The 12,846-nt window shown below is 38.5% G+C and overlaps 1 protein-coding gene across 7 annotated transcripts in view; it reads left to right on the top strand.

The window, feature by feature from the left end:
* ANKS1B (ankyrin repeat and sterile alpha motif domain containing 1B) overlaps positions 1-12,846 on the top strand; it is a 436,612-nt gene that overhangs the window by 144,211 nt on the left and 279,555 nt on the right. For all 7 annotated transcript variants that reach the window (XM_071800411.1, XM_071800380.1, XM_071800388.1 and 4 more), the window contains one exon: positions 9,485-9,621. In XM_071800411.1, the coding sequence (XP_071656512.1) occupies positions 9,485-9,621 (137 nt within the window). The remainder of the gene's footprint in view (positions 1-9,484; positions 9,622-12,846) is intronic.

The raw sequence follows: 12,846 nt of genomic DNA, 5'->3' as shown, positions 1-12,846 counted from the left end.
TTTCTATGGGTATGTTTTAGCGTAATGGGTCATTCTCCTTGATCTGTCTTAGAGAGAGTTGATTAAGTTTTAATGAGCCCTCTGGAAGCTTCAGGAATACCGCAGTGCCCAAACTTGCTTTTACCCTAAGGAATGGGATTCAGATGATTCTTCATGTGGGTCTCTCATTTATAAATAAAGCTCAGCAACAATAGGAAAGATTCCCTGAGGCAGCACCTGGGCAAGTTTCTTGGTATTCTCCTCAGCACGAGGGTATCAGCGTATCCATGGTAAAACTTCCATATCTTTGATTATCCCTGGAATCAGACAGTACTGGCTTATCTATCACTCTGGTGTGGTGATAAGTGGCAAGTCTTCTTTCCTTACAGTTATGAAGCTTTTTAAAGGACTAGGTGATAATTCCCTTATTATTGTAGAACACTAAGATCTACTCTTTATAGTACCATCCATTATGTGACCTATGTTAACCTGTTTATTTCTTAGCCACTCAGTGAAGTAACCCTGTAACCATGTAACCCATAACCATGACCTGTGCAAGGAGATGTATGTATATTCAGTCACTGGTGACTGATCCTCCAGAAAAAGTACTATTTCCATATTATCTCCTTTTGTATTCTTACAAGATTTCTATTGTGCTTATGACTAATTTCTGTCCAAGACAGTTGATTAGCATTCCTGTGTTCTTTTCAGAGCTTTGCACCTCCATATAGGAGGAAATATAACATACACAAAGGCATTCCAACATTTTTTTCTAAAGACAGGCCAAACCCATAGAAATTGCAAGGCTCAGTAAGTGTTTCTGTAGTAGTTTTCTAATAGCCTAGCAAATTGAGCTTGCTATAACTAATCAAACTTAAGTCTGTCTTGATACCACACTAAAAAGCATTTCCATCCCAGACAACACTAAGCCATCTGAAGCTTCAGTCACGTTTTTGCATTATCCTGATGCTGGGGTGTCCAAAACAGAGGCAGGGTTTTGGCGTGCCTTGAAGAAGTTTGAACCATTCCATGAAATCTTTCACACTGAGCAGAGCTTGAGGAATAAAAGGAAGTTATTTACTAGTAAAAGGGAGTCTTTGCAGTTGTTGTCTGTATATGCATACAGGTGTATCTGTATATGTTTATGCATACATATAAAAGTGCAAATTCATTGCCATCCTTCTTTTTCTTTTTCCCAGAGTTGCAATGTACAAATGTACCCAGGCACTGAGGTTACAGTATAAACCTCTACGAGGTCATAATGATCAGTCTCCGTGCTTTAAGTATTTTGTTTGCATCTCATATAATATGTTCAGAGGATTTAGAATTTAGTGTAAATATTTCTACACACCATTACATGTGTAGCATATAATCTTGTTCTAGATTATTACTGGTCCATGCTTCTAAAGTTAAATATACATTTCTTCTGTTTTTATAGCAAATTGTAAATCTGACCATATAGTATTTAAGTGACTCCATAAATAACTGAAATATGGTAATAAAATACACTGAGTATATATTTACATTTTGGTTCAGATCACTAGATGGGAATTTAAAATAAATCATAGTTCCCAGTTACCAGCCATTGCTACAGTCACAGGCTGGTTTTGGAGCACAAAAATCAGACTCCTTTTTGATCTGAAGCTCCATTTCAGGTGGGCACCAAAAGTATGGGGTCCTTCTGGAAGCTGTGAGGTACATGTGTGGTGGGGGTGTTTGTTAGAATAAATAAGATGGCACATAGCCCTAAAAATTCAAACCCACATATACTTTAAATGGATTGCTACGAGGATCATCTGCTTTGATCTGCTGATCCATTGCCATTGCACTAAATTGCAGAAATAACTGATGTAACAACTAATACAGACTTGAGAGTAGATTTTGAAAAGGTTGATAGTGTGTTTCTCTAATGAACGTGGAGAACTATAGATTAACTGTGTGTTCCATTGTGGAGATTTATTTCTGAGGTGAAATGTAATTATATTACTGGAACATGGGCTGACTTTTGGCTTTTGATATTTTGTTTGCTGAGATGAGGTAGGAAATGTTCTAGTTGGTATACTTGGTATCTGCCCAACAGTTAATATGGTGGCATTATGTACACATAGTGCCTATGCTTTGAGTACATTATGAAAAAGAATCATCTATTAGAAAAGTTCCGGTGAGCGTTTTGTCCTCACAGTACGTAGATAGTGGGTTGAAAATCTTGATGTAACGCTTGCTGAGCTGTGGTGATGTGGTCTATTACCATTCATAAGGGCATTTTTCTCTATGCAGCATGCCATATGAAGGAAGACGATAATCTGCTAACTGGCTACTGATGTCACACAGCACAATAAAAGCAAAGTTCCCAGTGCATGATTTTTTTTTAAGAGTTTCAGTTAAACAGTTAACATTTTTATGTTTTTGTCTGAGATCTTCGTAGGTGATAACAGTAAAATAACACCAAAATTTTCTCTTACAATATACTAAAAGATGACAATATTCACTTTCATTTTGCTTTTTCTGTTATCAAATCTGAGTGATCCTTAAAAGTGTAAAGCAGTCATTGTATACATGAACAGGAGCTCCTTGCACTCCCCTCTTTTGTTGAACTCCCATCATCCTGTAAACTTCAGGAAATAAAAGAGCTTACTATGTTTTTTTGCCATGACAGGAGAAACAAATTAAGTATTATTTTTAGAAAGATCTTTAGGGAACAGTGGTTATAGGTTTTAAGAGTGTGAGTTGGGATTCGTTCCCCATAATTTTAGAACCTTGATTTGGTTGCCCATACGTAGATACCTATTGACATTTGAAATGCTTTTGGGTGTCCCAAGCTGGTGCTTGGGCAGTGAAATTCCACAGTTCCTGCAAAGCCTCTTGCAGATGCTCTAAACGTGACCTGGCATGTAAACTTGCAGCCCAGAAAGACAACCATATCCTGGGCTGCTTTAAAAGAAGTGTGACAAACAGGTAGAGGGAGGTGTTTTCCCCAACTCCACTTTTGTGAGACCTCACCTGGAGTGCTGCATCCAGCTCTGGGGGACCCAACATGAGGATATGGACCTGTTGGAGTGAGGCCAGAGGAGTGCCATGATGATGATCAGAGGGCTGGAACACCTCTCCTATGAAGACAGTCTGAAAGAGTTGGGGTTGTCCAGACTGGAGAAGGGAAGGCTCTAGAGATAACTTATTGCAGCCTTTCGGTACCTAAAGGGAAACTACAAGAAAGCTGGAAAGGGACCTTTTACAAGGGCATGTAGTGACAGGATACGGGATAATGGCTTTAAACTGAAAGACGGTAGATTTAGATTGGATTTAAGGATGCCCAGAGAGGCTGTGGATGCCCCATCCCTGGAAGTGTTCAAGGTCAGGTTGGATGGGGCTTTGAGGGCAACCTGGTCTAGTGAAAGGTGTCACTTGCCCATGGCAGGGGGATTGGAACTAGGTGATCTTTAATGTCCCTTCCAACCCAAACTATTCTATGATTCTGTGATTTCCTTGGACCACTGAGGTGATATGATTTGACCATGTTGCCCTATTAGTGTGCAACAGAACTGTCTCAGCTAGCTGTCCAGACTTTGTTTAAAGCTATTGCATATCTTATTATAATCAGTGAAGTTCAGGGCTTGTTCCTCTAAGGTAATGTTTCTTCAGTATAGTATATCTGGATATAGAATATATTCTAAATTCTAATTAATACTGTTTTAACTGGCTTTCACAGACTTAAGAGCTTAGCATGCTCACTGAAATGTAGATGTATTTCAAGAAATCCCACCTTGCAATTCTAAAGATCAGTTTCTGAATCACTGAAGACATTGAGATCAAATACCATTTCTTTGGAAAGAAGTTTAATAGCATATGAATACAGAAGTTTAACTTTAGGCCCTGAATTTTTGTTCCAGAAATCATTCCCATTAGGTATATGTGTATAACACATTACATAATGTAGTTTTCATTTTATTCAGAATTTCTTTTAGAGCCATGAAGATGATTAAAGGAGTGGAGAATCTCCTGTATGAGGAAAGCCTGAGGGAGCTGGGTCTCTTCAGCTTGGAGAAGAGGAGACTGAGGGGTGACCTTATTCATGTTTATAAATATGTAAGGGGTGGGTGTCACAAGGATGGAGCCAGGCTCTTCTCGGTGACAACCAATGATGGGACAAGGGGTAATGGGTACAAACTGGAACACAGGAGGTTCCACTTAAACCTGATAAGAAACTGCTTCTCAGTGAGGGTGCCAGAGCACTGGAACAGGCTGCCCAGGGAGGTTGTGGAGTCTCCTTCTCTGGAGTAACCTCATCCAGGTGTTCCTGCTCTGACAGGGCGATTGGACTGGATGATCTTTTGAGGTCCCTTCCAAACCCTGACATTCTATGATTTTGTGATTCTTTTTGTACTGAAAGACTGCATTGAGAATGAATCACTGAGTATGTATAATGTCAGTGTTAGCAGACCAACCTTACTTCCTATTAAAGGATTGGTTATGATGTTAATTCCTATATGTCTTTTGTATGAGACATGAGGTTAGTGTACTTTCCAAGATAATGGTATTCTTATATTAATTACGTTTCAGTAATATCGAACTGGATAACAGACAAAGCTGAACACTAGGCACAAAAAGCATCTTTTTTTCACGATTGCATTATATGTGACAGTGTTGGTGAAGAACAGATTTTGTGAAGTGTTTATCTTACTGCTTCCTTGCTCCCTTTATGTTCTTGTAAAAAGGTGCTGTAAAAAATAAACATTTCCTGTATTAAATTACTTAAAACTATTATTAGTAAATTAAAAAAAAAAAAAAGTGAATTAGCTCTTTTTCAATACTATGAAATTTCTTTTTATTGTTTTCCTGTAAGGCTACATAAAATAACTGTTGGTAAAATATAGAACAACTGTAATAAACCAGTAAAATGCTAATCTGCATTTCTGGATTTGGTGGAATTGATTCAATATCAATAGATTTTAGTGTAGCTGAAATCAAGCCACCAGTCCATTATCAAAGGGTGCAGCTCTAATTTAAACAACGCTTGTATGACTTGAGAGTAAAAACATTTTTTTAAGTGCTGGTAGGAACAACCTGACCTTCAACTTCCAAGCAATGACATCATCATTTGTAATAATGGTCTTTTGATTCATAAGGAAAAGACTAATAAGAACAGACAAGACATATGAAGCGCTAGTGTGACCATTGCTGCAAATACTGAGTCTGCTGTTTCTGTAAATACTTCAAAAACTGGGAGAAGTAGCAAAAATAATTGTAAGAGGTATTAGGATTTGAAATGTGGAAACCTGTCTAATCCTGTGAGAAATTTAGGCATCACTGTATGTTTTTATATGTCCATGAGATGGTTAATCGTATTTGTGCTCATGATGGCGTTGTAACACTTTCTGTCTGTTAAAATCTTGTATGCTAAGCCAATCAGTCAACCAAAAACCAAAGCAAATTGGTAAGAATTACCAAGATGTAAATCAGCATAGCTGTTTTTATAGTCCACACTAGATGAGTCCAGTTAATACAAAACCGGAATTTAAAAACTTAATTTGGTTATTCTGGACATAGAAAACATAACATAGTATATTTTCTGCATCCTATCTTATTCTATTTCCTTTGCTGTGAAACAAAGGAAATGGAGGATGGACAGTCCTCAGTAGCCATTCTTAAAAATCAGAATATGCTCCAGTTACATAATCCTTGTGACAATTTCTCATGTTTGATGGAGGCAGGAAGGAATATTGTTAGAGTACGCTGCAGCTCCATTATTTTTAGCTGCCACATGATCCCAGGAGCCTAATGTTATCTGACTTGTACAAAAACATCTCTTAGTTTATTGCAATTTGAGCCAAGAACTAGAAGAGAATGACAGCCATTAATATGTCCCTGTTGGCCACATCTATAGCAGCTATCAGACTCATCATGGGAGCTAATCTTTCCTACGTAAATGTGGTAAGTTCTCAGGTTTCCAAGTTCTTTTTGCCATGAAATGTTCCACTGAAACTTATGGGATTACCATTTTGGTTACCTAAGGGGAAAAAAAAAACAGTGCTTTAGTTTTGTTACCAGAGGAAGAAAAGGGAAAATGAAAACACAATTATTATATGATTTAATTACAAAATAAAATATACTCACATCTCTTCTTAATGAAACTATGAGTAGTGTATACATAAGCAAAGAAGTCACCCAAATTTGTCACAGGAACTAATGTGATGGTAATATCCTCTCTCTGATTGAGGATATTTCCCATTTGCCTAATGGGAAGATCATACTGTGAAAATAAACAGTTATCTACAATAAAGAAATTGTTCTTAAGAAACCATTACATGTCAGACACTTCATTCCCTTCCGAAAGTAGTGAAGGAACGAAATACTGAGCAGTTGTATTTTTTTTATGGGATGTTTATTTCAAAGAATTTTTTTTTTTCAGAACTTTATTTTTAGATTCTAAAAGTACTATCCTTTTTTGAATTACCACTTTGCTAGTAAGAAAAGGCTGTAGCTACTCTTTTTTTTTTGAGATTGCAGCGTATTATATATGTTCCAGAATTGGTTGTAGTTTCATGCATGCACTGCCGCTGGAAAAGTTTTTCTCAGCCCTATATAGTGGGGCATATAACAGCCCTGCCTCTCCTCAGGAATATCTTCCAATAAATTTTCATTCCAAGAATGTCACTCCTGGTCAGTTGAATGCATCTCGGGTGGGACTGGGCATATCGCAAGGTTTGAAACAGAATGAAATGGTGAGCAGAAAACCGTATTCGTCACCATCAGCACCAGTCTGTATTTCTAACTACCTGTCCTTGGAGTGATGCATGTCTGAGATACTTCCATACCCACAAGACCTCCTGATTACACTTGCAAGGCTTTCATGTGCTGAACAGCTAAAGGGCAGCTGTGCTACAGCACGGCCACCCAGCTTTCACAGCCATGGAAATTCCGGGACTACTGAAGTACTGGGGAGTTTGTGTTCTTTACAGGTTTAGCTGTTTGTCGGAGACAATTGTTCTGTTTGTTTCTCCCACCAGCAAATAAATAAGTGCACTAACTACACTTAGATTAATGTGGAATGCTTTTCACTCTGGAAGTTATTTCTTAGCTCCCTGGATGGTGCCTGGATTATCACGTCTCGGCAACAGCATAGTCCCTTGTTTGGTATCTCCACATACAGTGCAGGGTTCTCTCACAGAAATCTCTGATTCTTTGGTCAGGGAGGTTCTTTGATAATTATCTATTGACGAGTCTATACATACAGTGAAAGAAGATGATATTTCATGTTTTGTAACAAAACAGCATGACACTTCCAGCTCAGTTAAGATGCTCCTAACACACATATTGAGCCTTCATCCTCACTATGGGATTTCCAAAGGGTGTGGCAAGGTCTTGGTGGGGTGTCTTCTTGTCAAATCCCTGTCCCTTCTTTGATGAGCTAGGCTTTCAGATCACAGGATATTCATTCGCATGCTGCATCTGAACAGTTTTTCAGTTAGACACCAGGTCGAACAGGAAAGCCTAAGAGAGACTTAAGGCTTTCTGGAATGTCAGGGATATTATGAGGATTCACCTATAGTTCCTTTCTAAGGCTGTCTAAAAATGTGTTTGATTCGTTGTATTAAAGCACATGTATTATTTTCTGAATGAAGTTATTTCAGATCCAAGATTTCCCTGCACACTTGCAAGAAGAGCGCAGCTTTAATACTGCGGACCTAAAGGACTGGCAGTTTTCATGAGATACTTTTCAACTATGTTGGAATTGTCTGTTTCTGTGACAGGGAGGGTTCACCCTGTCAGATGTCAGGAAACATCTGAGGTTATCTGTGGGGATGTTGCAGTTTTGGATGTCTGCCAAACTGCCACCTGAATTTTCATTTACACCTTCATTAATTGTAACAATATTGCTGAAACATTTAAATCTGATATTTGCTTTGTAAGAACGGTTTGTCAGACTGTATCTGACTAGAAACTTTAAGATCTTATCCAGATACATCATGTTTCTACAGGGACTATTTCTTAGAATCATCCATGCTATATTTCATAGTATCTGTAAGTTTTAAAGGCCAGAAAGTTTACGTTCTTGCAATTATTCCTCATTATTTTATGTTAGCTATGTTAATGTAACTGGATATTTCCTTCCCTTTGATATCTTTGTTACACTTCCAAGAATTATTCCAGGTCAATAGGACCGAGAGGGAGAAGTTTCTGTCATTTTTTTCATGGTAGCATTTGCCACAAGTGGAGGAGCTCATGTGTGTTCCTGCAGAAGTTGGTTAGGCAAAAGTTCTCCCACTTACAACACTGGACCTGCTTTTGTTTATTTGGAGCCTGGGTTTTTTTCTGGAGTGGATTTGCCCACAGAGTGGAAGCACATATTGGAGATACATCTCAATTACAAATAGGCTTTCTCGTGTGAACTGTGCAGACTGTCATCTGGGGCCTGCAGACATGAGATTTGAATGTAATCATTGTCTTAATGCAGAGCCATGGGTGTTACAACACATTTAGGAACGTGAAGCACATTTTTGTGGCCCACAAAGAAAGGTATTCTGTAAACTCACAGACACTGTAAAGGCCTCTGTAGCTGTGCACAGGCAATGGCATTTTCCCCAGAATCTGAACCAAAGCATTTCTTTAATAATACAGTTCTAAAGGAGGCATGAATTAATGTGGAGCTTTTGGTCTCCTGCTAAGTCATTCTGGTGCTTGGTTACCATCACAGCTGGGAAGCTGTGCCTTATTTCATAGTCCTCTCTATCGTCTGACCTGATTTTCACTAACTTTACATTGTTCAAACAGCATTAAGAACATTTAGAGAAGGAAAGGATGGTATTTTAAGTCCCCTTAATGGTCCTTCACAGTGCCATAAAATGGCAACAGCATCACAAAATATGTCTGAACAGCAGTTTCCTGTGTACCTGCAGATACATAGACATTTTTAAGCCAGCTGTAGGTTGTCTGGCTGAGATACTGCTAGTAAGGTACCTACTGCACTGCGAAGCTCTATGGAGGATGGAAATTTCACCAGAGGAGCCAAGTACATTTTCATGCAATTAATCCTTGCTGATCTGTTATGTTGCTTACAGTGTCCCAGAAAGCTGTCACTGGTGGCTGTTCACATGCTCCATATGTTTATATAACTTGTTGAGCCTAGGTCTTCTGTGTTAGGCTTTTCCAGGTTGATATATGAGTTGCATTAGAAAGCTCCCTTTTAACTCACCCCTTTTACAGTGTAGTACTTGGATTCACAATCAGTAATTCAGGGTAACAATAGTAAAATATTTGTGTTTGGTTTGTGCCTTATTTTATTTAGATATAAAAGAGTGCTATATCCTGCCTTAACATAGAATGAATGCATGAGCTCATAAAATAAGTGTAGATGTGCAATACATTCCTTACCAAATACACTTAAATTGCAATAAATTTTTTGAAGTTGAAATAGTGTTCTGGGTAGCATTCTGGTTTCGAAATAATTTTTTATTTTAAAATGTATGAAGTATTTGTAAGTTCACATAAATGTTATTTTTATTCACAGATAATGCACCTCAGGTAGCAATTACCGCACCAGGATCTGGTAACCATAGAAACAGCTCTACAGGCCCAACACCTGACTGCTCTCCTCCATCACCAGACACTGCACTTAAAAACATAGTGAAAGTTATTCGTCCTCAGGTAGGTGATCACCATAGCATCCTCTTATTAGCTGTATCTTTCATTTTAGAAGCAGGCTGTGATGCATGCATTTTAAGAGGATATTATCACCATACACATATGAATAGGTCAAATCCAGATAAACAGTAAACAAAATAATTTTTGTACTTGGGAAGCAATCTAGGTAGCAGGAGAAGATTTAATATTCTATGAATGAGCCAAACAACATACAGAGATATATCAATACATTTTTATTATAGCATGAATGATTAATTGATTCTTTATGTAATATTTTGTATTTTTATGCACTAATAGTTTTCTTCCAAGTCTATGTTCTGTTTTATGAGTATTAATTCACTGTTACTTTTTCAGGTTTTCTTTTCTCTTTCTGTATCTTCATTTACATGGTCCCGTAATGTTTCATATCTTCTTTAGTTTACCTTCTTGTGTAGTATTGCTTCTTGATTTTCATCCTTCCTAACTATATGTATTTCTAATAGTGTTTGGTAAACAAGGTGCTTAATGCATAGAAGACTTGACTGCCCCTTGTAATTCTTAAAGCAGTACAGCCTTTTAAAATAAAAGCTTTAAAAAAACCGTCTTAGAACTTGATTCAGTAATATAGAGGTAATCAGCATAGAGGAGTTTATCTTGGAATCACAGGAACATAGGATAACATACATCAGAAGGAACCTCAGGGTATTATCTAGTTCACTGCTTAAACAAGCATGACATTATTTGTGTAAAAGCTAGTTGTGACAACTACACACTGAATTGACTAATTGTGAAACTTTTTTGGTCTGAACTCTACAACTGAGCCTCTTTGATGCTAGTGGATGCAGGCTTTGTTTCATCAGTATGATGGCATCTTTGTAACATGATAAGTAAGCTGATGGATATATGATATTTTGGTGAAAATTATGTAGGGCAGATTGTTTTGATGCTGCACAAATGAGTGTGTTACAGTGCTGGAGGTGGATCTTCTTTTCAGTACTCGTTGGAACACACAGTTCAGCAGGTCCTGCAGGATTAAAGGTAATTACAAGATGCACCTGCCATTTCTCTCTAGAAGCCATTGGTTTCCTGTGGCTGACATTGTCATTGCACAAAAATTCTAACAAGTGGGTGATACAGCCCATCCCTCTGTGACAGTAGTTTGGTTTCCGCATTCTGGTTTAAATCTAGATTGCAGGGGCTCTAAAATAACAGCTTATTCTCCTTTTCTCTTTTTATAGTTATTCCTCGTTTTGCTTGTTCCTGTAGTCTCCTGTCCCTCCCACTCTACACCAGTATAGTACCAAAATGCCTCCTTCCCTCTAAGATGTTTTTTATAGTAGGCGGCAAGCAAACAGAAAGGTATTGGAATATTGTTGGAACAAGCTGTTGTGTGATAGTTTATTGAAAATAGCATGTAAAAAGCTGTTTCCATCATGATATTGCCAACAGATGGACCCAGAACAGTGAATGGTGATGTTATTCCTTCTACTTAACTCTGAATGGATTCAGCAGATTCTGGGGAGCTATTTCCAAATTTAATTCATACCATTTACTGATTCCCAGTATTCTCACAGTTCCGCAGAACAAAAGCTGGCTGTGCAATATCTACGGACAGAACTTTGCCACGTTTGCTAAAATGTCTCTCATGTGGCCCTACATGTGGCATACTTCCTGTGTAGAAAACAACAGCAGAAAAGCACATGTAGGCTTGTGTTTAATGCATGTTGTATATCTATGTGCTAATATACAAGAAGGTGGATGCAGTTTAGCATTCAGATCCCATTATGCTTCTCTTTTCTCCATGTGTTTTATGCACATTGCTTCAGTATTCTTGCTCTTTTCTTTTTTTTTTTTGTTGCTTCCCTAACTGCCTCCCACCAAAATCTCAAACCAAGAATTTAGACAAAGAAGTTCTAGATGTTTGCAATGTGATGTTTGCAAACCATTAGTGTTAATTCTGCCTGCATATTTAATTCCTTTATTCCATGCCTGCTGCATTCAATTACACGGCAAGCTCTTTGAAGGTTAACACAATGGGATTCTATTATTGACTGACCTCTCAATACTCATGTAAAACTAATGAATAGTGTTACACAATGCATGCAAAATAATTAATTTTCTGTTGCCTGCCAGGGCCTTTTTGCACTTTTCTAACAAAATAAACAGATCTATACAGGGATAATATAGATTTCCAAAACAGCTATCACTCTTTTCCCCTTTTCATATGTCTTATGCATCCAGCACAGGAAGGTGCCAGTGAAAGGCAGAATGGGAAACTCTTCAGCAGCTAGTTTTGCATTAGGCAGGCTTTGGTAGCTTGGATGAAACTGCAAGGGAAGTCTGGCCTTTCAACTCATATTATTTTCATTTGTAGCCTTAGTTATCTTTCCTGGAGAGTTGTGTGTATAACAGTTTACCCACAGTGAGGAGAAACACTGTGTTTCTGGGTAAGCAGCAGCAGAGGGGACCAAAGAGTCCCTCTTCCCACCAGTCTGGTGAGCTGGGTTTGAAGGCAGAGGTGGGGTCATTCTGCCTCCCGTTTTCTTTGCTTTTTCCTTTCTAAGACTGCGTGCCAGCTCACGTGGTGGCAGTGCATATACATGCTTCAGCACGTGACAGATTTTGAAGATGTTGGTATGAATGTGAGGCTTAGCACAGCACGGTGGCCTCTCCTCTCTCCTCTTCCAGATGCTGTCATACCAAACACAGCTGGTTGGGGACTCTGTCAGCTACACCTGCTGAAGAGTTCCCAGAAGAGGAGGGAGGCTGTGATGCTGCACTGCCAGCCCGTGGGGAAGTACCCACAGCTGGGAAGGGTGCGACAGTAACAATCTCATACACAACGTGTGAACCCTGAGGGGTCCGGGTCATGGACAGTTAAGGGATTCCCCAGAGTCCACTCAAACTTGTTTTGTCTTTTTCCTTCTAGCTGTCTCTTAACCTGGCCCTAATTATTCCCATTCTTATATTGCAAACAAACATGCCATCACGAATTTCTATTTTGCCCCAACCTTCCACTCACTTTTCTGGGAATTTATCCTTTCTTCCATTAATTATGATGAATTTTGAGGTGAAAAACCTGTGTTTGTTGTGACCCTACCACTCATCTCTTCTGCGATTCCATTGCTCTCTGAAAAAACTACCTAAAACTCTCTTTGGATATGTCTAATCTGTTCTATTCAATGTACTGTTAATAAAGCCAAAGCCTATTTTAACTGAAACAGCACAGTGCAGCACTCTGGAGAGATA

This window comes from Patagioenas fasciata, chromosome 1 (assembly GCF_037038585.1).
Source record: "Patagioenas fasciata isolate bPatFas1 chromosome 1, bPatFas1.hap1, whole genome shotgun sequence".
Taxonomy (NCBI): Eukaryota; Metazoa; Chordata; class Aves; order Columbiformes; family Columbidae; genus Patagioenas; species Patagioenas fasciata.
This window is presented reverse-complemented; position numbering and strand designations above follow the sequence as displayed.